General features: G+C 43.5%; 1 protein-coding gene across 2 annotated transcripts in view; it reads left to right on the top strand.

Moving 5' to 3' along the window:
• ZDHHC2 (zinc finger DHHC-type palmitoyltransferase 2) overlaps positions 1-23,534 on the top strand; it is a 168,591-nt gene that overhangs the window by 134,578 nt on the left and 10,479 nt on the right. The window contains exons 1-7 of one of the 2 annotated variants that reach the window (XM_069744416.1): positions 1-278; positions 4,068-4,188; positions 10,244-10,313; positions 12,471-12,503; positions 16,810-16,930; positions 18,073-18,205; positions 22,491-22,617. The exon at positions 1-278 is cut by the window's left edge and continues 1 nt beyond it. In XM_069744416.1, coding sequence (XP_069600517.1) covers positions 180-278; positions 4,068-4,188; positions 10,244-10,313; positions 12,471-12,503; positions 16,810-16,930; positions 18,073-18,205; positions 22,491-22,617 — 704 coding nt within the window. In that variant the 5' untranslated portion in view covers positions 1-179. The remainder of the gene's footprint in view (positions 279-4,067; positions 4,189-10,243; positions 10,314-12,470; positions 12,504-16,809; positions 16,931-18,072; positions 18,206-22,490; positions 22,618-23,534) is intronic. The other variant, XM_069744415.1, reaches the window with a different exon arrangement.

Below are 23,534 nucleotides of genomic sequence, written 5' to 3'. Positions count from 1 at the left end.
AGCTTCCAAGTCTTCACTTTCTGCTGGATTTATCTGCCAGAGGGAAGACAAACATTACCACCCATGTGCCATACTGCATTACACAAATTACTGCCATGATTGATGTATTTGTGTGTGGAGCGAGCAGAATGGATTTAATGATAATTTGTCAGTATTGACGTATATAATACGAGGTTTTCATGACTGAGGTCTCCGAGGCCATCAGATGTGCGAAGGTCTGGACATGTGAGAGCTGTCAGATTCCTGTCCCCGAGACTTCTGGCCTGTACTTCACAGCAGTAAGTTGTTACTAAGCAACTGTTTATTTCTGTCATCGGATTTATTAAATAGGTTGTTCAGTGATTTTTTTCCCCCAAATTCATCAGACTAGAGTGAAAGATATTACACTTTCCCTCCTCGACCCCCCACAGCTCCAGTAATGGCGCTAATGTAGTCCCCACTGGGAATACTGTTACTTTTTTAACTTTAAACCAGTCTAAGTTCTGAAAAACAAAACCTGGACAACCCATTATAAGGAAGGTGGTTACTACCTAATTTCATTGTATAGTTAAACAATATAGTGAAGTGGTTATCTTAGATTTATTATTGTTATTATTATAATAGAATTTCTGAAATGTGTACATAAACAGTCAAGCCAATCTCTGGACTCAGTAGATGTGGAAATGTAGACAGCATGAGCCAATGAGCCCAGTGATTAGCTGCAGTAGTCACAATGTCACCACTGCAGTTTGTCAACAAAGACCAGAGCAGCAGCAAAGAGGTAGTGCTAGACCTGGGGAGGACAGAATTGTTGTGTTTATTATTGTTTTTTGTCTGCAATCCTTTTCTAAAATATGCATATAAATATACTGTAGGGGCTAACGCTCTCATGTAACCTCTTGGAACACGAAACCACAGTTTTTTCTGTCACACACAGTATAATGCTTATTTCCACAGGTTGCACAGCACCAAAACGGAGCCATAAACTTAAAATCCCTAACCTTGTCCAGGCACCAGCTAAACAATACCGACCCTGGCTACTCAGACACGGCTGAGCTAATCTCAGTTGGGTCACCCAAAACAACTATTGTTCATACCAGCCAGTGATACTTGCAGTTTGGTGCACTCGGCTTGTGCAGACTCTTCTCAGGGAGGTTCCGGCTTGTCTCTATACAGCTCCAACACAACCCACTCTGCTCAGCTTCTCCAGCTGACTGACTTGTGAATACATGGCCTGGTTCTAGTAATAGCTATCTAGGTGAATCTAATCAGGACCTGCTAGGATATAACCTTAGCCTACATGGCTTTCCTACAATATATATTTACATATAAATTGTTCCAGAAAATGAAGTATTTCTCCCAGAAAGTGATTGCAATTACATATATTTTCCTGTACACATATTTATTTATTTCCTTTGCGTGTATTTGAACAACACAAAAAAATGAGAAAAAATGGCAAATTGGACATAATTTCACCTTAAACCCCCAAAATAGGCCTGACAAAATTGTTGGCACCTTTCGAAAATTATGGGTAAACAACTTTGTTTCAAGCATGTGATGCTCGTTCAAACTCACCTGCGGCAAGTTACAGGTGTGGGCAAGATGAAAATCATGCCTGAAACCAGATAAAAAGGTGAAAAGTTGACTCCATCTTTGCACTGTCTGTCTGTGTGTGCCACACTAAGTATGGAGGACAAAAAGAGGAGAGGAAAACTGCCTGATGACTTGAGAACCAAAATTGATGAAAAATATCAACAATCTCAAGGTTACATGTACATCTCCAGAGATCTTAATGTTCCTTTGTGCACAGCATAATCAAGAGATTTACAACCCATGGCACTGTAGCTAATCTCCCCGGAAGTGGACAGCAGAGAAAAACTGATAAAGGTTGCAACGCAGGATAGTCTGTATGGTGGATAAAAAGCCCCATTCAAGTTCCAACAAATTCAAGCTGTCCTGCAGGCACAATGTGCTTCAGTGTCATCGCGAACTATCTGTTGACATTTGAATAAACTAAAACGCTATGGCCAAAAACTCAGGAGGACCTCACTGCTGACAGAGATATAAAATAGCTATGCTGCAGTTTGCCAAAACGTACTTAAGTAAGCCAAAATCCTTTTTGGATGGCATCTTGTGGGCAGATGAGACCAAGATACACCTTTTTTGGTAAAGCATATCATTCTACTGTTTACCAAAAATAGAATGAGGCCTTAGAAAGAAAATAATACAGAACCTACAGTCAAATATGGTGGAGGTTCAAAGATGTCTTGATGTTGTTTTGCTGCCTTTGGCATTGGGTGCCTTGACCGTGTACAAGGGATAATGAAATCTGAACATTGCCAAAGAATTCTGGGCCACAATGTAGTGTGCATTATCAGAAAGCTAGGTTTGCATCCTAGGTCTTCCAGCAGGACAATTACCCCAAACATACTTCAAGACGTACCCAGTAGTGGATTGAAACAAAGTGCTGGAGAGTTCTGAAGTGGTCAGGGATGAGTCCAGATCTAAATCACATTGAACACATGTGGAGAAATTTTTAAAATTGCTATTGGGAGAAGGCGCCTTAACCTATGAGAAACCTGGAGGAATTTGCAAAAGAAGAGTGCTCCAAAATGCCAGGTGAGAGGTGTAAGAAGCCTGTGGATGGTTATAGGAAGCGATTGATTGCAGTTATTTATTCCAAAGGGGGTGCAGCCAAATAAGATGAAAGTGCCAACAATTTTGTCTGACCCATTATGGGGTGAAATTATGTCCAATTTGCCTTTTCACACTTTTTTTTGTGTTGTTCCATTACACACAAAGGAAATAAAAGTGTATAAAAAAATGTGTAATTGCAATAATTTTCTGGGAGAAATACTTCCCGGATAAATTCTTTAAGCATCTTTTTTGTAAGCAGTAATAAAGACTGGTGGAGGTTTCTCAAGATTAATATTATTCCCAGGAATCGAAGCAGCATTGTAGATCAGGACATCCTGCAGGTTAAAAGAAGTTACTCTTAAGTAAAATTAAGATATTAATATTTTTAGGGCCAACCTTATATTTGCAATTGTACTTAGAGCAGAAGCTTTAGTAACTGTTTTATTATTATCTAGATGTTAGAGGGAATTTGTCACGTGATTTTAGCCATCCCATCTGAGAGTAGCATGATGTGGTGGCAGTCTGCTGATTGCTGCAGTATTGATACCTGCTACAGATCTAGCAGTTCTCTAAATTCTGACTTCTATATAACCACCCCCACACCCCTGATTGGCAGATATATGTGTACACTGTTCATAGGCAGAAAACTGCCAATCAGTGGCGTAGGAGGGTTATACTGAGCTCATGAATATGGAGAACTACATGGGAGCAGGTTTACTAGTCCTCTAGTGATAATCTCCTGCTGATAAAGTGATTTTATCAAAACTACAGCAAGCAGCTCAGTATGAAGTCAGGGGCTGTATCTCTAGATCATGGTGCTCTCAGATTAGGTGGCAAAAACCTGCTGACAGATTCCCTTTAATATGGTTTATTATGGTATGTTTTTTGACAGAATATGCCTGGAACTACTGGGAGCATGAACTGGAGATCGACTCCTGCACTACAAACATCCATGTCTTACTCTGAAATGATACAGTGCTTCAAAGAAAAACTTAGTTCAAAGTGCAGCCGGGGTAAGGTGACTAGTCCAGGACGCGGGTACCGGCTGCCTGTCGCCATCCGCCAAGCTGTGCTGACAGACCTGTCCCAATGTGTGTACTTGGAGAGACCGATCACTCCCGCTGAGCGCGTGGTGACAATCCGGTGGGGACTTGTCTTGGTCTAGTTCCTTTGTCCCTGACTGCCTTTTCAACTACGTTTTTCTCTTAACCTCTGCATCGCTTCGTAATAAAAAAAATATCTGGCAAAAAGAGGAATTTTCTATATAAAGTGTGAAGGAGCCTCCTGGTTGAGGGATTGTTCCCTAAAACTGTGGTTATTTTCCACATACCCCAATCTAACTTCTACATGTCCATGTAGTCTGCAGACTCGATTCTGTAGAAGGCAATGAGCAAGAGGTCGATATATTCGTGGTAATAGTAATGGATGTGGTTTTCATTTTTGTGCTTTAGTTTCACCTGTCTTATGCTGACAAAGAGGTTATAGAAAGAGAACCTAGAGGAGAATCCCAACAGGACGTCCTTAGAAGACTAGCCAAGGACCTTCCGGTGTACACCAGGACCATGTCAGGAGGTATGTTGCTCAGTAAGAAAGGTGGACCTTTTTGTTGCATTAATTTTTTTTTATTAACTAAATACAATAAAGTGCAGAGAGGCCAATAAAATTAAATTAAATTCAAATGTCCCTGTATCGTTAGGGTCCTGGGTGCTAGGATGAAGGACAATTTTGTTAGGCCCCTTTCACACATCAGTTTTTTGCCATCAGTCGCAATCCGTCGAATTTTGAAAAAAACGGATCTGGCGACCGATGCCACCGGATCCGTTGTTTCTCATAGAGTTGTATTAGCGACGGATGGCCTCAAATTTTATCCGTCGTTCGCTGGATCCGTCGAAAATTGTCGGTCCGGCGGCCGGGGACGATGGACAAAGAAACGTTTATTGTGTCCATTGAAAAAACGGACAGTGCCGGATCCAGTGCCGTACAGCGTTTGCTAGAATGGAAGCCTATGGCTCCTGAGCCGTCAAATGACGGATTCTGGCAACGGATGCCTTTTTTTAAACTGAGCATGTTCCTATTTTTTTTTAGGATCCAATAGCCGGATCAGTTAGTCGGATCCGGCGAAAAAACAGATCCGTCTCATCAGTTTTTCACAATCTGCGATGGATCCGTTTTTTATTTCAAAATACCAGTGTTTTTCAAAAACAGCTTTAACTCAAAAGCAGATGAATAGAATTTAAATAAAATTTCCTTTCAATATAATTTACAGTTTTGTAAACTTTTCATGACCTTGGGATTTTCCGTTTTTGTTTTTTTTTCCCCTCCTTCCCAGACCTATAACTTTTTTTTAAATTTTTCGGTCAATATGGCCATGTGAGGGCTTGTATTTTGTTGGACGAGTTGTACTTTTGAAGGACACCATTGATTTTACCATATAGTGTACTGGAAAACGGAAGACAAAAAATCCAAGTGCCATGAAATTGCAAAATAAATAGTAAAAAAAAAAATATAATTCCACAATTGTTTAGTTTTTTTTACCATCTTCACTAAAAGCAATGCAAAACTGACTGGCATAGTCAGTCATAGGGGTGGAGCCGCATATTCATCACTGTAATGGGTGGCACCACGTGACCGCTCATACAGGAGAAGCTGCGGCGAGGACAGGAAGCAGCGCCTGCGAGGGAGCCGGGTAAGTATTTTATTAACAGCGGGGGGGAGGGGGGAGGGAGCACAAAGTGGGAGGGGGTTGGGGACAGGAATCTTTTTTTTAAACACACACACAAAAAAAAGAGTTTTCATATCTTCTCTCCAGCGAACGATGCTGGAGAGAAGAAATGATTAGCGGCTTCAGCACCACGCGGGGGGGACAGCGCTTACAGTAGCGCTGTCTCCTGCACGGCACACGGACTGCACACGGACAACATCCGTGTGCGGTACGTGTTTTACACGGACCCATTGACTTTAATGGGTCCGTGTAATACGTGCGCTCCCACGAACACTGACATTTCTACGTGTTTTCCAAACGGACACACGGTCCGTGAAAACCCGCTGACATGTGCAGAGACACATTGATTTTAATGTGTCTACGTGAGTCAGTGTCTCCGGTACGTGAGGAAACTGTCACCTCACGTACCGGAGCCACTAACGTGTGAAACCGGCCTAAGCGCAAGTTAAATGCTGCTCTCAGAGATTGACAGTTGCATTTAACTTGATAACAGCCGCAGGTGGATCACAATTCCACCCACAGCTGTTAGAGGCACTTGCGAGCTGATGAAATCAGCTGACATGTCTGGAAAAGATGTGGGCTCATTGCTGGAGCCCGCATCAAATGTAGGAACTTGACCGATGACATACCTACTAGAAGAATCTCTTCTCAAGCTGAATGTTTGCCCCTATTAAAATAAAAACACTTATACTCACCTCACATATTGGCACCGTTGCAGGGTGTTGGGAATTGCATTCCCGAGGCTCCAGTGAGGTTATGGCACGTGATCATAAGCCCCGCTCACAATCAGCTCTGGCATCACTGTCCCCACCTTTGGATGTATGAGTAATCAAGAGGAAATGAGAGATACTTCTCGCTGCTTACTTCCTCATGATTATTTATATGTCCGAAGGTGGGGACTCACGTGACATAACAACCTGACCGGAGCCCGAGTGCCGCCACCACTGGACCAGCGTCAGTACGGAAGGTGAGTATAGGTGTCTTTATGTTAAAGGAGGCAAACATTCAGATTGAGAAGGGGTTGTCCAAGTAGTGGACTATCCATTTAAGATAAATGTCAGACTAACCATTTTCAAGCTATCTAGTGTATGGTGTCTGCCAACTGTTCCCCAATGTCAAGGAAAGGAAGGATCTAGCGTGTTGAATATTAAAGGAAATCTGTCATTAGCATTTTGCCACCTACTCTGAAAGCAGCATAATTCAGACATATAGACCCTGATTCTAGTGATATATCGCTTACTGGGATGCTTACAGCAGTTCTGATAAAGTGACAGTTTTGTTAGCTGAAGATTATCACTAGAGGATAAAGGTACCTTCACACTAAACGATATCGCTAGCGATCTGTGACGTTGCAGCGTCCTGGCTAGCGATATCGTTCAGTTTGACACGCAGCAGCGATCAGAATCCTGCTGTGATGTCGCTGGCCGGGGCTAGAGGGCCAGAACTTTCTTTGGTCGCTGGATCTCCCGCTGACATCGCTGAATCGGCGTGTGTGACACCGATTCAGCGATGTCTTTGCTGGTAACCAGGGTAAACATCGGGTTACTAAGCGCAGGACCACGCTTAGTAACCCGATGTTTACCCTGGTTACCATCCTAAAAGTTAAAAAAACAAACGCTTCATACTTACCTTCCGCTGTCTGTCCCCGGCGCTGTGCTTTCCTGCACTCACTGTGAGCACAGCGGCCGGAAAGCAGAGCAGTGACGTCACCGCTCTGCTTTCCGGCCGCTGTGCTCACAGCCAGTACAGAGAAGCACAGCGCCGGGGACAGACAGCCGAAGGTAAGTATGAAGCGTTTGTTTTTTTTACTTTTAGGATGGTAACCAGGGTAAACATCGGGTTACTAAGCGCGGCCCTGCGCTTAGTAACCCGATGTTTACCCTGGTTACCGGCATCGTTGGTCGCTGGAGAGCTGTCTGTGTGACAGCTCTCCAGCGACCAAACAGCGACGCTGCAGCGATCCGGATCGTTGTCGGTATCGCTGCAGCGTCGTTTAGTGTGAAGGTACCTTAAGTAAACCTGCTGCCATGTAGTCCTCCATATTCATGAGCTCTGATTGGCTGCTTTCTGCCTTTGCACAGTGTACACAGAAAGCTGAGAAGAAATAAGGAATCCAGCTCAACGAGTTAGTGAAAAAAACCCTTTTCTTTATTCACTTGAAAAATATGTTCAGTAGAGGATAAAAACATCAGCGATTGCAAAGGATAAAATGCGATATCAACGCGTTTCTGGTGGTCAAGCACCCTTAATCATGATTGACAGAAAGCTGCCAATCAGGAGTGTGGGCGGGGCTATACAGAGCTCAGCATTCAGAGAGAACTGCTAGGACTGCATCACATAAACAATAGTTTTATCAAAATGACAGCAAGCAGCTCAGTAAGTGATACATCCCTGGAATCAGGGTCTCTGTCCCTACACATTTTACTGCTCTCTGATGGTGTAGCAAAAACCTGGTGACAGATCCCCTTTAACCCCTTTCTGACCTCGGACGGGATAGTACGTCTGAGGTCAGAACCCCTGCTTTGATGTGGGCTCCGGCGGTGAGCCAGCATCAAAGCCGGGACATGTAAGCTGTTTTGAACAGCTGACATGTGCCCGCAATAGCAACAGGTGGAATCGTGATCCACCCTCTGCTATTAACTAGTTAAATGCCGCTGTCAAATACTAACAGCGGCATTTAATTACCGCTTCCGGAAATGAGCGCATCGTCGGCCCCTGTCACATGATCGGGGGTCAGCGATGCGTCGGCATGACACCTGAGGTCTTCTTGAGACCTCTATTGTTGTTTGTGCCGGCTTGCTGTGAGCGCCACCCTGTGGTTGGCGCTCATAGCAAGCCTGTAATTCAGCTACATAGGAGCGATCTGATGATCACTCCCATGTAGCTGAGCCGATCCAGTTTTGCAAGGCTATTGAAGCCTGGCAAAAGTAAAAAAAAAAATGTTTAAAAAAATAAAAAATATATAAAAGTTTAAATCACCCCCCTTTCGCCCCATTCAAAATAAAACAGTAAAAAACCCCAAATATTCACATATTTGGTATCGCCGAGATCAGAATCGCCCGATCTATCAATAAAAAAACAAGCATTAATCTGATCGCTAAACGGCGTAGGGAGAAAAAATGTTGAAAAGCCAGAAATACGTATTTGTGGTCGCCGCAACAATGCATTAAAATGCAATAACAGGCAATCAAAAGAACGTATCTGCACCAAAATGGTATCATTAAAACTTCAGCTCGGCACGCAAAAAATAAGCCCTCAACCGACCCCAGATCACGAAAAATGGAGACGCTACGGGTATCGGAAAATGGCGCAATTTTTTTTTTTTTTTTTTTTTTTTAGCAAAGTTTGGAATTTTTTTTCACCACTTAGATAAAACATAACCTAGACATGTTTGGTGTCTATGAACTCGTAATGACCTGGAGAATCATAATGTCAGGTCAGGTTTAGCATTTAGTGGACCTAGCAAAAAAGCCAAACAAAAAACAAGTGTGGGATTGCACTTTTTTTGCAATTTCACCGCAATTGGATTTTTTTTCCTGTTTTTATAGTACACGACATGGTAAAACCAATGGTGTCGTTCAAAAGTAAAACTCGTCCTGCAAAAAATAAGCCCTCACATGGCCACATTGGCGGAAAAATAAAAAAGTTATGGCTCTGGGAAGGAGGGGAGCGAAAAACGAACACGGAAAATCCCAAGGTCATGACGGGGTTAAGTGGTTTTATGACTTTTCTGCTACTCTGTCCCGAACATCACAGTAGTGAATGTTCTATGTTCTGAGACCCTTCTGTGCGCATATAGGATCCGTCAGTACTTTCTTCACCACCATAACTCAATGGCCCAGTATACACAAGATAAGTAAAACTCGGCAGTATGGGCCGAACATCTAAGGCTGAGGTCACACTGGCGTATTGCATCCAATGTGAGATCATCGGATGCGATATGCTAATGACCCTCAGCTCCTGCTCTGCTGTCAGCAGGAGCCGAGTATCATGCGTCTGTGCTCAGAGCCCCTCTCACAGGGAGGATCAGAGCAAAGCTGCGGAGGAGGCGGAGAAACAATTTCTCCATCTCCTCCATTGCTGCGGTCCGCTTATAACGCACAGCACTCGGATGATATCTGAGTGATGTGCGTTGTCTCACTCGCACCCATAGGCTTATATGGGTGCCAGTGAGCCGCGAGAAAAAAAAAATCGGCTGCTGGGAGCTGCCCCATAGTTTAACATTGGTCCGAATGCAATGTGAATTTTTTTCGCATTGCACTCGTCCGTTTTAGTCGCCAGTGTGACCCCGGCCTAGTGTGTATGGGAGCTTCCTGAATGTTCCCCAATAGATGATGTCAGAGGAGAGAAAGATCCTTCTGACAAAATCTCAGTGAGTGTACCTTGTGTTAGGTGGGGATACGCCTCTGGGGGCGGCTATCTAACAGATGACACAGGCGCTCGGCCCAGTGCAGTGTTCCTGTGTACGGTGGGTTCGGGAGAGAGCTGAACAATCATTTGACAGCTCTCTATCATAAATGCTCAGCTGTTCTTACTACCTGGAGCTGATGTTGGGTTATAAAGACATTTATCATATGTCGTCTGTATAAATTCTTATGGCGTTTCTGATATTTTTTCTGCCTCCTTTAATGTTTGCTGCTTCGGGGCCACCTCCCATTCTCCAGCTTTGGTGTATGTAAAATCCGCTGACTCTGTGGTGGCAATGTGACAATGTGCTGCCAGCGTACGCCTCTCGCTTTGTCACCAGGAGTTACTTTGCTATAAAACACTGGTAGCTATTGCCAGAACAAAGATAGTGAGAATATAATGAGATCCTAGATAGCGACAGAATGTGCTTAAAACCTTGAGATCCGTAAACCGATTTTGCTGCCAAAATGAGCATTAACCCTGACTATTTTTCCGCAGCGATCAGATACTGTGACAGATGCCAGCTTGTGAAGCCTGACCGCTGTCATCACTGCTCCGTCTGTGATAAGTATGAGCCATTCTCCTCTGATCATTTGTACCCGATGAGAAGCCTCGGAGATGGAGGAGGAGCGGGGCTCTCATTGCTGTCAGTGTGTGAGATCGGTGAATGATGCGGGCTGCCCAGCCGGCAGGCATACTGACAGCACCGCTCCTTGTGGATGTTGATTTCCTTGAATTGAATGGGAGCCAGAAAGCTGTAATTATAAGCAATGAGTAATTGGGTTATGTCAGAGAGGAAATCTATGCCTGGCCGGGTGACTGAAGAGGGAAACACACAAGTATCATCGAGTTCAGAGGGAAAAAATTGGCTCGTACAATTCTAGTGTTCTGGATCTGTGCAAAAAAATAAAAAAAGAACTACTAGTATGTTGTTCAGAAATGGTGTAGCCTGGCTGGTCTTTGTCAGTTACAGATTGTGTTACCGCTTCTTTCATCCATTTGGTTTTCTGAATATGCCTGATATACACTGAGGAATGCACTGCTACTATCTTTATATTGGTGCAATGAAAGGGAATTGGTCCCTCCATATTGCGTCCCTGACCCTTCCACTGCCTTCCCTCAGGCCAGGTTATGTTATTGCAAGCTGGCCCCGACGGCACACAGTGAAACCAGTTGTGCTGTCCACAGGCTCATGTGTGCTTCACACATGCACGGAGTACTGTAAGAGTTGTCATGTGATGACCTATCCCTCCTTTAAATGGGTTCTCTGAAAAAGAGATACAATGGTATCCCTGATATAACTAAATCAGCAGCCGGTCCTAGTCACTTGTCTGTATGGGCTGGAGACTGCAGACACACAGCTCCCGAGACCTGCGTCTCAACTGACAGAGCTGTATCACACATAGCTCAGTCAGTGACCGGAGCATGGCTATGAATTCAGTCTGCAGCCCGTACTGACCCGTTCCTAGGACGGGCTGCTGTTTGAATTATATCAGGGGCTACATTTTATCTCATTCTTGAAGAAACTTTTTAAAGGCTTATTTTCAAGTTTGGAAGCTTTTCCCTATCCAAGGTGTAGGGGATAACTTCCTGATTGCTGGGTTTGTCTGACTGCTGAGACCCCAATGATCCAGGAACCATGGCATTGAAGAGCCCCTTGTAAATGGGGAGGTGGTCGGTCATGTGCACTGTCGCTCCATTCATTCAGACCAGCCGAACGCTATCTCTGGTGATTCCACAAAGAAGGAATGGTACAGAGCAGCTTTATGTTCTGGAAGGCGATGCCGAGCAGCGGACTGCTCCCTAAAGGTACCGTCACACTAAGCGACGCTGCAGCGATACCGACAACGATCCGGATCGCTGCAGCGTCGCTGTTTGGTCGCTGGAGAGCTGTCACACAGACAGCTCTCCAGCGACCAACGATGCCGGTAACCAGGCTAAACATCGGGTTACTAAGCGCAGGGCCGCGCTTAGTAACCCGATGTTTACCCTGGTTACCATCGTTAAAGTAAAAAAAACAACCACTACATACTTACCTACCGCTGTCTATCCCCGGCGCTGTGCTTCTCTGCTCTGGCTGTGAGCACAGCGGTTAGCGATATCGTCCAGTGTGACAGGCAGCAGCGATCAGGCCCCTGCTGTGATATCGCTGGTCGGGGAAGAAAGTCCAGAACTTTGTTTCGTCGCTGGACTTCCTGCTGACATCGCTGAATCGGCGTGTGTGACGCCGATTCAGCGATGTCTTCACTGGTAACCAGGGTAAACATCGGGTTACTAAGCGCAGGGACCATACGGCCTAATAGGACAAGAGGACAGAGCTGTCGGCCTCCTCACCAGCCCTGCAATTAGATGGTCTTACACCATTTACTCAAAACGTGGGCTTACATCAAGTGCCATAGTATCCCACTGCGAATAGTCAGATTCTATCTACATTAATAAAGACCCTTAAAAGCAAATCAACATATCAACAACTAATCAACATATTGGCTACTTTCAGTAATTCCTACCAGTGCAAGAAAGAAAGAAATTAGCATATAGCATATATAATCTTGTGTAGAAATGAACTGCTGGAATTAGCAGTATGACAAATATGGCAGTGCCAATGGAAAAGGGGAAGAATAATGGCGGCTAAACGGGGTCCGCACTGATTTCTGGGGTCTGACCTTGTGATGCTAGTGTTCATTAAGAACTATATGTCACTTTTACTCTTTTTTGTTTCCTTTAGGTGCATTTTGAAAATGGATCACCATTGTCCTTGGTAAGTGCCAGCTCTACATTTTGGTAGTGATTACTAATTATATGACCCGCAACATGCCATGTGTACTGATAGGGGCTTTATGGGCCTAGCTGGACCCTTACTGATACCTTTCGGTCATATTGGGGTTGTGCGTCTCTGGGTACATTTTTTTTATTTACGGTACTTAAATTCCTTTTTGATAAAAGCATTTCACCGTTTTCCTTTGACAGGCTTTTTTCTCTTGCACATTCAGTTTTGATGTGGTCTGTCCTCATAAATCAGCTGAGAGAAGCTCAGAAAAAGACCGATAAAGCTAATTTGAGAGAATCGGGCTGATTATGCTAATCCGAAGATTCCTTTGGATAAGCAGAAGATGGAAAAAAATGTCTCCACCTTCTCCATTCTGTCAGTCCATGAAAATTCAGACTGCACTCAGATGATATCCGAGTGCTGTTCGATGGTTTCCATGGACTCGTTGTCTTGCAGGGCAGAGTGTGATCCGAATATCGGCTCAAACTCGGGCATGCAGTGATTTTTTTTTTCCCGGACTAGGTCTGTCTGAGGTAAAAAAAATCGAACATGTACACAGCCCTAAAGCATAACATTCCTCCGATTGCTGTCCAATATTTTAAGATTAACATGGTTTTCGGACCAAAAATATCGTCTTCTGCATGAGTCCTAAGAGACTGTCTAACTGGACTGGGGTCATAATGAGCTCGCTGATGGTTTCCCATTGAACTCATTCTGCAGCCAATAATAACTTGTGCAATGCGGAGGCTACGAAAGAGAAACAGTGCAAAAATGTTAATGAAACCCAACTAAAAAAATAATTTTAGCCAAAAATGCATACATTTACTTGAGAAAACAAAATTGTCCCCCCAAACATATCCGAATATATTGAAATACGTACGTATGTATGCATCCAAAGTTCTGACGTTATGAAACACATGTGATGTAACACTGCCGTACATGACATGATGCAGCGCTGAGTACGGGGGGCTGCGCACAGCACGGCTGCTTGTGAGCTCCTCGCGGTGCGCTGATATCATGCGAGTCATTGGGAACATTATGTCTGCCGCTGAATCTGAGCCGCACACTTAGGGCAGCTTATTGTGTGTTTTTGTGAAGTCGGCACTTGCCGTAATCATCCTTAAGTCCTAATCATAAGCAGACAAGCATTGACATTGCGCTTTTTAGTCCCACATTGCGATACTGCACAGCCATGAATGTTAAGAAAAAAAATAGAAAACCCCACTTTTTATAAGAGTAGAAAACAATGTTAGGTTGGCGGCTTACCAATCGTGTCCTGAACCAACCGAAGAGGATGATCGATACGTCCGATGTTCATTTAGCTAATGGTGAGAATCAATCAACCGTCATCACTAAAGAATCAGCCGTCAACCAAATCCGCTTTATCGGGGGATTGTATGAGCTGCTGACACTGATCTATTGGGGGCCATCACTAGGATCACCGACGTCCCCAGCAATCACAAGACCCTACACCTGAACCTTGTGCTGTATGCGGGGGCGTACCCGTTTTCTTTCGTTAGTACAGAACGTACATTGCAGAAATGACACTGCTACATGTAATACATTCATAGTTTCTCAATATTCTGAGACGCCCAGTATGGATGAACGTCTTGGTATAACGTTTGCTAAACTGGCAGCCAAAGAAAATCACAGCATAAGTCTTCGTCCACACCTTCCGTTTCTCATAGAAATCCATTTTGTTGTTTTACAAAACCCATTGTAGAAATTGTTTAAAAAATTAACTGCAAGTGCAGTGGGGCCGGCAGCGCACCTACCGCACCCCTGCATCTCGCCCTATTCCCCGCACGTTGCCTGCCTGCAGGTCAGGTTCCTTTCAGTTACCTGCCAGTCAGAGTCAGGGGTCAGGCAATGGGCACGGAAGAGGGCGAGATGTAGGGGTGCGGTAGGTGCGCTGCCGGCCCCACTGCACTTGCAGTTAATTTTTTAAACAATTTCAACAATGGGTTTTGTAAAACAACAAAATTGATTTGTATGAGAAACGGAAGGCTTTACTTAGCATGAAAACACCTATATATACAAGCAATTAGTTAGGGGTATAACATTATGATGACAGGTCTCTAAGTTAACTTTTTCAGGATAAATTTACATATGTAGACTGAACCTGCATTTAAAGGGAATGTGTCACCACATTTGACCTATCTAAACTATTAGTAAGAGCATACAGGTTATAGACTGCTGAGGGGTGAGTCCTACATGTGTGTCTCGTATCAGACGCATTGTTTGTAAGAAATCATCATCTTTTATCACTTTACGTAAATGATCTCTTCCAGGCTCTGAGGAGGATGGTGCCAGGAGATACCTCTGCCTCCACAGATTATTTTACATGAAGGGAAGTTACCAGTGTGAGACAAGTAACTAACACAGAACAGGAGAAATTAACTTTGTCTTCTTGTAAACACATTTTTTTTGCTTCTCTCAGCTCTGCTGTATTACAACAATGTTGCAGCCCTGTATGTATGTGAGCTGTGATCTGAGGCTGAGAGGAACCTGCAGATGAGTCAGTTATATCCACACACAGCTCTGCAGTGAGATCAGGAGAGCAGAGAGCTGCCATCACACATCACACTGGTAACACTGGTAATCATTACACATCACACTCGTAACCAATACACATCACACTGGTACCCATTACACATAACACTAGTAACACTGGTAACCATTACACATCACACTGGTAACCATTACACATCACACTGGTAACACTGGTAACCATTACACATCACGCTGGTAACACTGGTAACCATTACACATCACACTGGTAACACTGGTAACCATTACACATCACACTGGTAACACTGGTAACCATTACACATCACGCTGGTAACACTGGTAACCATTACACATCACACTGGTAACACTGGTAACCACTACACATCACATTGGTAACCATTACACATCACACTGGTAACACTGGTAACCATTACACATCACACTGGTAACACTGGTAACCATTACACATCACACTGGTAACACTGGTAACCATTACACATCACGCTGGTAACACTGGTAACCATTACACATCACACTGGTAACACTGGTAACCACTACACATCACATTGGTAACCATTACACATCACACTGGTAACACTGGTAACCATTACACATCACGCTGGTAACACTGGTAACCATTACACATCACACTGGTAACACAGGTAACCATTACACATCACACTGGTAACCATTACACATCACACTGGTAACCATTACACATCACACTGGTAACACTGGTAACCACTACACATCACATTGGTAACCATTACACATCACACTGGTAACCATTACACATCACACTGGTAACACTGGTAACCATTACACATCACATTGGTAACACTGGTAACCATTACACATCACACTGGTAACACTGGTAACCATTACAGATCACGCTGGTAACACTGGTAACCATTACAGATCACACTGGTAACACTGGTAACCATTACACATCACACTGGTAACACTGGTAACCATTACACATCACATTGGTAACACTGGTAACCATTACACATCACACTGGTAACACTGGTAACCATTACAGATCACGCTGGTAACACTGGTAACCATTACACATCACACTGGTAACCATTACACATCACATTGGTAACACTGGTAACCATTACAGATCACGCTGGTAACACTGGTAACCATTACACATCACACTGGTAACCATTACACATCACACTGGTAACACTGGTAACCATTACAGATCACGCTGGTAACACTGGTAACCATTACAGATCACACTGGTAACACTGGTAACCATTACAGATCACACTGGTAACACTGGTAACCATTACACATCACACTGGTAACCATTACACATCACATTGGTAACACTGGTAACCATTACACATCACACTGGTAACACTGGTAACCATTACAGATCACGCTGGTAACTCCCCCCTCATATTTAAGGTAAGCCCTGGGGGCAGAGTTATCTTCCAGGCAATTTACATAAAGTGATAGCTGATGATTTCTCAGCAGCAAGGCATGTGATTTGTGGCACACAGGGAGGACTGTTCTCCTCGGCTCTCTATAACCCGTGTGCCCATATTAATAGCTTAGAAAGGTCAAATGTGGAGACAGGTCCCTTTTAATGAGTGGCAGGATGCAGTAGATCTCCCAGAGGCAGACAAGATTTTCTAGTGGTGACCAACGAGGACGAGTCGTCTGTAACAGATTACATGTTACTCCTGCTTCCACTTCTTGTGATGGCGATTTGCACATTTTGTGTTATTAGTAATAATTTAATAATATTTGTATTTGTTTTATTCTTTTGTAGGGTAAACAACTGTGTTGGATTCTCCAATTACAAGTTCTTTTTACTCTTCCTGGCCTACTCATTGCTGTATTGCCTTTTTATTGTTGCTACAGATTTGCAGTATTTTATCAAATTTTGGACGGTAAGTTAGAATTCCTCCATCAGCATTGTCCACATGTCTCCTTTTGATCAGCCGGCATGGCGCAGTGTCACTTGCGTCACTCCAGAATTATCACGTCACCCCAGATCGGCTTATCAAAAGAGGAGCCGCAGATTCCAGGAGCTGGTTCTCAGGGCCAGATAATCGATGTGGCCGCTGGACCGGGTCTTGCAAATCGATTTTCATCATCTCTAGCTCCTAGTTATCCTATGCATGGGATAGACAGTAGACTTCACATTACTTTTGTGGACCATAATAATATTTGGAGAATACAACTGGAAAAGGTGCTTGACTATGTCCAGTGGTGGCACAGTAGACTCTGTCTTGTATAGATATGATTTTGTGCTAACGTTGTTTTTATTGTAAATCTTGATAATTGGCATCCGAGTATATTGCTGCGGCCCATCCTCACCTGTCCATGGTCCTGTGGTCTGTACGTGGACCTAGTTGGCAGCTTTACTGGTTGCTGTGAGAATGCACTGGTGTTGGGGTGGTATTGTACCCTTAGGTCGGGTTCAGATACACTTTCTGTCAAAAAGAAGGGATTGGGACATACCCCCAATGAAGCCATAGACTTCCATTATCAAACAGTTATCAACTTGCAACTTTGGACTCTACATTATTGTTTCTGATTTCAAACATGGAAATGCCCCCAAAAAGTTCAAAGTTGCATGTTCTACACTCCTTTGGGTTACTGAAGTTTATAGGATTTTTCAATTCTCGAGAAAAGCATGGCCGAAACGTGCTGTTAATTAGTGTGAGACATTTTCAGTTCCTTGTATCTTCAGTGGAGGCGACCGACGCCTATTAATAAGAGAAATGACCTGATGTTTGGGGGTTTTCCTTGCTTTTTTTCGGCTAAGTGACAGATGTGTCCTTCAAAATGTGTTTTTCCATCTTAATATAAATCTTAATTGGCAAAAGTACTAAACCACCCCCCCCCCCCCCCCTCTGCCTACTTTCCTAATCGGAGACCTTGGCTCATTAATGATGACCTTTCGCTGCGCAGCAGCTTCCTCTCCGCTGTCTCTGCCATCTGAAAGGTCACAACTTGTAATAGATAAGATATTACTTTCATTCTGCCCTTTTCCCGACTGATGGTCCCTTTTCATTTTCCTCTGCAGAATGGTCTGCCGGACACACAAGCCAAATTCCACATTATGTTTTTGTTTTTTGCTGCCGCCATGTTCTCCGTCAGTCTGTCCTCCTTGTTTGGGTATCATTGCTGGCTTGTCTGTAAAAACCGCTCAACACTGGGTAAGTCACAATATTTGCCCCATGTGCACTACTATAGATGTACTGGTTTAAATGGAATTACTGGTATTGGTTGAAGTATGTGTCAATACCCCAACAACAACAATTAACGAACATTAAAGTAAACCAATCTGCTCAGAATCTCTGTTCAAATTTTTTTTTTGTTTTAATATACTCAGTCTATCCTGCTCATTTATCTTTACTTTTGCCACAAAGTTACTAATATAAGAGCAGAATGAATACAACTACCTTGTGGACATTATAAAGGCCGCCATGTTGGTTGTCAATAGATTTCCCAGAAATATAATCATACACATATTGAGTTGATTTTTTCAAACCATTAATGAATGATTGGTGGTTGGAGAAATCTTGGCCAAGTCTACTGAGCAAGAGTCTTGTGCTGGGCACTAAGAACACTCTTTTCATGATAATTCGACCGGGGTAAACAAGCTGCCAATCACCTGAAGAACGAGCAAAAGGCTTGTTCGTTGGGTGAAATAATCTATTGATGTTCTCAGCAGCACATAGTTGTGTGTAGACAGGACCTGTGTTGTCAAAAACAGTGATAGCCTATGTGGCCAGAACGATCCATTACTGATCAGTCTGTGCACATATTATATGTTGTCTGCCGGTCTAAATGGGCTATTAAATTGCTGATTATCATCAAACATCACCACAAAAAACGCTATTTATCTTGCAGATGGGATCTGAAGATAGTGTTTAAATCCTCTGTAGTCGACTTACTAGAGGTGCGGCTACAGGGGAAAATGGAGTTATATTCTCCCTGAAGCTGCTCATAATATAGTATTCAGTGACTGTAACCGCTCCTTGCATGGCCCTAGAAGCAAGCAGCTGCAGAGAGAATATAACTTAATTTTCTCCCTGCAGTTGCAGATTTAAACGCTATTTACCCAATTTAAATAACATTTTTCTAGGTAACAAATTTTGTTTAAGTTCCTCAAGTCTGATGGTGCAAACCCACCTTTACATTTGCCGAGTATTCAACTGATAACTATGAGTTATGTTCACACTGATCAGTTATCACAATCTTGGCTCAAAAAGAAAACTGTGACTATGTAAATGGACCTTAACGGGAAACTGTCGTTATTCCACCGCCAGGATGTTGTAGGGCTCATAAATACCTTTTATATATATATCTCAAATCACAGCCATTACTAGAATGGAGACAACAGGTGGGCTCCTTCCGATTTGTCAGGAATCTGTACCATCCCCTTAAAACGGTCTCCACATTGATACAAGCCCACTCTGCCTTGATTTTACGGCCCACATGAGGTGTGAAGTCAGCTATAGCAGGATGTCATTCAAGGCAGAGTGGCTCTTCACCAGGGCCGTGGAGTCTGTAAGCCAAACCACCAACTCCGACTCTGACTCCTCAATTTCCCTGACTTCTGACTGCCGACTCTACATCACTTCCTCACTACTGAGTATGGGATTAAAGTGCAGCACAGATTTATCTCAACTAAAAGCCCAGATCTTTAGATCAGGAACAGAACAGACATTTATAGGACCTGTCATAACTTTACCAAATTATAAAAAAAAATCATTTACAGCACATAATTCATTGTGCTACTGTACCCAATTTATTACATACTTTAGGTGTCTGAGTTGGTTCATTTTATACTGACTCCACCAAAATGGACACCGGCACTCCGACTCAGCAGCCCTGCCGTTAACAGCATTGAGACTGCGACTGTCACCCCTGCAGCACCCCCACATGACATCCGTCTATTTCACCATCCTAGTAAGAGCAGTGATTTGGAAGTTGGGACACATTTTGGTGTAGGTGGTTTATTAACTAGAACTTTAATGACAGCTTCCCTGTAAATGGGAAGTTAGTTACATTTTCAACAGTTTGGTAATATAGGATCGCTCAGACTGACTGATGTGCTTGTTACATGGTCTTTAGTGTTGGCTTTTCTCGCTTTGCCGATGCTTGGATTTATCTTATATTACATATAGTGGCACAATGTCTGCACTGCTTTATTATGTCGGTGCCTCTTATTTGGGAAGAAGAACTGAGCAGAGAAAGCTGCCTAAAAAGGAGAAATTCCCACAAAAGATTTGGTGAATCACTTAACACACAACAGCCCGTTGGCGCCCAGCCCCGCGAGTATTCCGGATAAGCTGCCGAAGAAATGTCCATTCTTTTATCAGCTGATGGAGAACAATGTTTTCTTTGAGTTGATGCCTGCGGCCTCTTTGTACGCATGATTACATTCATCAGCACATAAAAGACAAAGTATATAATTACCTTTTGGAATATTTATCTCTTCTCAATCTGCATTTACTGCAAAACATCTAATAGACTTTTCTATCTTCCCGCATTGTAGCACACGTACTAGTCATAGTGACTTAAAGGGAACCCGTCATGTCCTTTGTAGCATGTGACGTGCAATGTGCATCACTAACACGTTTTTCCCATTTAAATTGCCTGTGTAATCCTTATAAAAAGCACTTTACATAGTTATCTTACCTGCTCGTTCAGTCATAGTGCTGTGCTTCCTTCCGTTCAGTCAGGCTTGAATTGTTCGCGGGGCTGCGACGACGTCACTATATCCCGCACTTGCGCAGTGTTTATTGCTTTGCAGCGCTTGTATTGGGGAGTCGCAATTACACAGTATGTAATTGCTGACCCGCACTTGTGCATTGTCCACTGACGATCTGCGCATGCGCCATGATGAGCGGCTATCCGTGTGTGCGCAGTGAAGCTGCATTGACTTTGTGCATGCATCGGAGCTGCTGGCATCACAGTCTAATAATGTCTGCGAGGACATTGCATCACTAACAACACACTGGGGACACTTTACATGCTACAAAGGACATGACAGGTTCCCTTGAATGTGTAATGGCGGCAAGTCACATGACCACTATCGGGTGTGTGAGAAGGAAGGCCAGGTAACAAACGGCCGTCACCATGCCTGGTATATGTTCCTTCTCCCAACATCCGCTGTATGTGTACAACAAGAGTCAGGAGAATTTGTATGGAGCAGGCTTACGCACCAAGCCACTTGATGGTTGTCGGCTGTTTTACACAGCAGACACCCGCCGGTAACTGCTAGGGATTGGAACTAGATTTGTTTGCAGCAGTTTAACCCCTTAGATGCCTTGGTGAACAGCAACCACGGCATCTAGGTGACCAGAGAGTCTCTGTCACCCTCATGTGGCCTTAACGATGCAATTGCGGGAATGTGGTGAAGTGTTTAATGGCAGATGGGAGCCCATGGGTGCCTCAAAGTGGACCTTCACCCTCAGATTTCTATGTGCATCCCTGATCACAATGTACCGGCTTTGGACAAACTTGGACACATGGTAATAATTAAGAGCAGCCTAAAGACATACCCCCAAATTTTCCTTCGCAATTAGCACTTAGTAAAATGGCTCATATCTCTGAAACTGTATGGCCGATTTAAAAAAGAAAAAAATAATAATAATAATAATACTCAAAGGCCCAGCAGGAATACGGTAAATTTAAGTTTGACCTGGTGACACTTCCTCTTTAAAGGTGAAACTAATCATGAAGGGAACCAGTCACCTCGGAAAACGCTATATATACTTGCAGTTATCGGGTTAATCTGCAGGTAAATAGCGGCACAGTGCTGTTTGGTCATCTTACTGAAAGAGCATCTATCTGGAGAAAATGAACGTTTTTCCTCCCAGGAACCGCCGGCTTTCAGTCATGGGGGCAGTACAGTCACCACAACATCTCTTGCGGCTGGACAGACATGGGATGATTTATTGAATCCTGCTTTGAGCAGGGGGCTGGACCAGATGACCCAGGAGGTCCCCTCCAACTCTACCATTCTATGATTCTTATTGTCCTATGTGTGGCGGCTCGCCTGGAGATTTGTTTGACAGCTTGTTGTGGACATACACACTGCAGAGCTGTAAATCAAAGTGCCAGGGTGCGCTTACAGTAAGCGATGACTATAACCACGCTGTGTATTTCATGACTGAAAGCCGGCAGCACCTCTTGATGTCATTTATTCCGTGGGCAATCTGTATATCTGAAGGTCTATGTTAGACCGAAACGTCATATGTTTGCTGTCGATTGTCAAGTTCTTCATATACCATGCCTAAAAGCCAGCTGGTAGTGGCACTTTCAGTATGGTGGCTCCGCAGCACCTGCAGATTAACACATTGTCTGAAGATTAATAGCGTTTTTCGAGATGTCAGGTACCGTAGGTTTGCCATTGACAGCTGTCCTATCCTTTCTTCGCTTTGAACTACTGTTTTCATTGTAACTATTCGTGTCTTCTGTTCCTGATAGAGGCTTTCCGATCACCAGTATTCAGGCATGGTACAGACAAAAATGGCTTCAGTCTTGGAATCAGTAAAAATCTGCGAGAAGTATTTGGGGATGAGAAGAAATACTGGTCACTGCCTATATTTACAAGGTATAATAAATAACGAGAGTGGGAGAATTATTAGAATTATTGGCTAAGGATTTGGAGACTCTTGGTTTCCTTGGCTGTCAGTTCAGGACTTTCACAAATTTCAGAAAGTGTTTAGTTGGGGCCACAATTTAATCTTTAATTTTCCTTCCTTTTATCACACCTTTCACCACTTTTTTCTTTTTTTCCCCTTCTTATCTGATCTGTCCTCCTCTCTTTTCTTTGATATGAAACACTTTCCTATAATTGAAAATACATCAGTGAATTCATTCTGAGTGATTTTATAGCTTTTATCTTCCTTCTTCTGAGCTGATTTATGACCATATGAAAGCGGAAATGAACTTTGGGATCACAAATAAGTGGAAAGGAGCTCAGAAGAAGGAAGATAAGAGTCAGAAGGAGCTCACTGACAGATTGTCCGCAGCCAGCAATAGACCGTGCAACGCATAGAAGCTATAGAGGGCGAAGTCTTTAATGCATCTCAAAGGCAAACGTGTTTTAGACAAAACTATACTGTATGCATTCAAGTATAAAAGAAATTACCTCATAGGTGTCATATCTTTTAAGCTACAGAATTGTTTTATATATATATATACTAGACTGTGGCCCGATTCTAACGCATCGGGTATTCTAGAATATGCATGTCCCTGTAATATATGGACAATGATGATTCCAGAATTCGCGGCAGACTGTGTCCGTCGCTGATTGATTGAGGCAACCTTTATGACATCATCGTCGCCATGGCAACCATTATTGGCCGCCAGGCCTCGACCAATCAGAGACGCAGGATGTCTACGTCCTTTATGACATCATCGTCGCTGTGCCCGTTGCTGATTGGTCGAGGCCGCGGGATGTCTACATCGATGCTGTGCCGGTCTCTGATTGGTCGAGGCCTGGCGGCCTCGACCAATCAGAGAGCC

This window comes from Ranitomeya imitator, chromosome 1, assembly GCF_032444005.1.
Source record: "Ranitomeya imitator isolate aRanImi1 chromosome 1, aRanImi1.pri, whole genome shotgun sequence".
Taxonomy (NCBI): domain Eukaryota; kingdom Metazoa; phylum Chordata; class Amphibia; order Anura; family Dendrobatidae; genus Ranitomeya; species Ranitomeya imitator.
The sequence above is the reverse complement of the archived record's forward strand: the minus strand, read 5'-3'. Positions and strand labels throughout refer to the sequence as shown.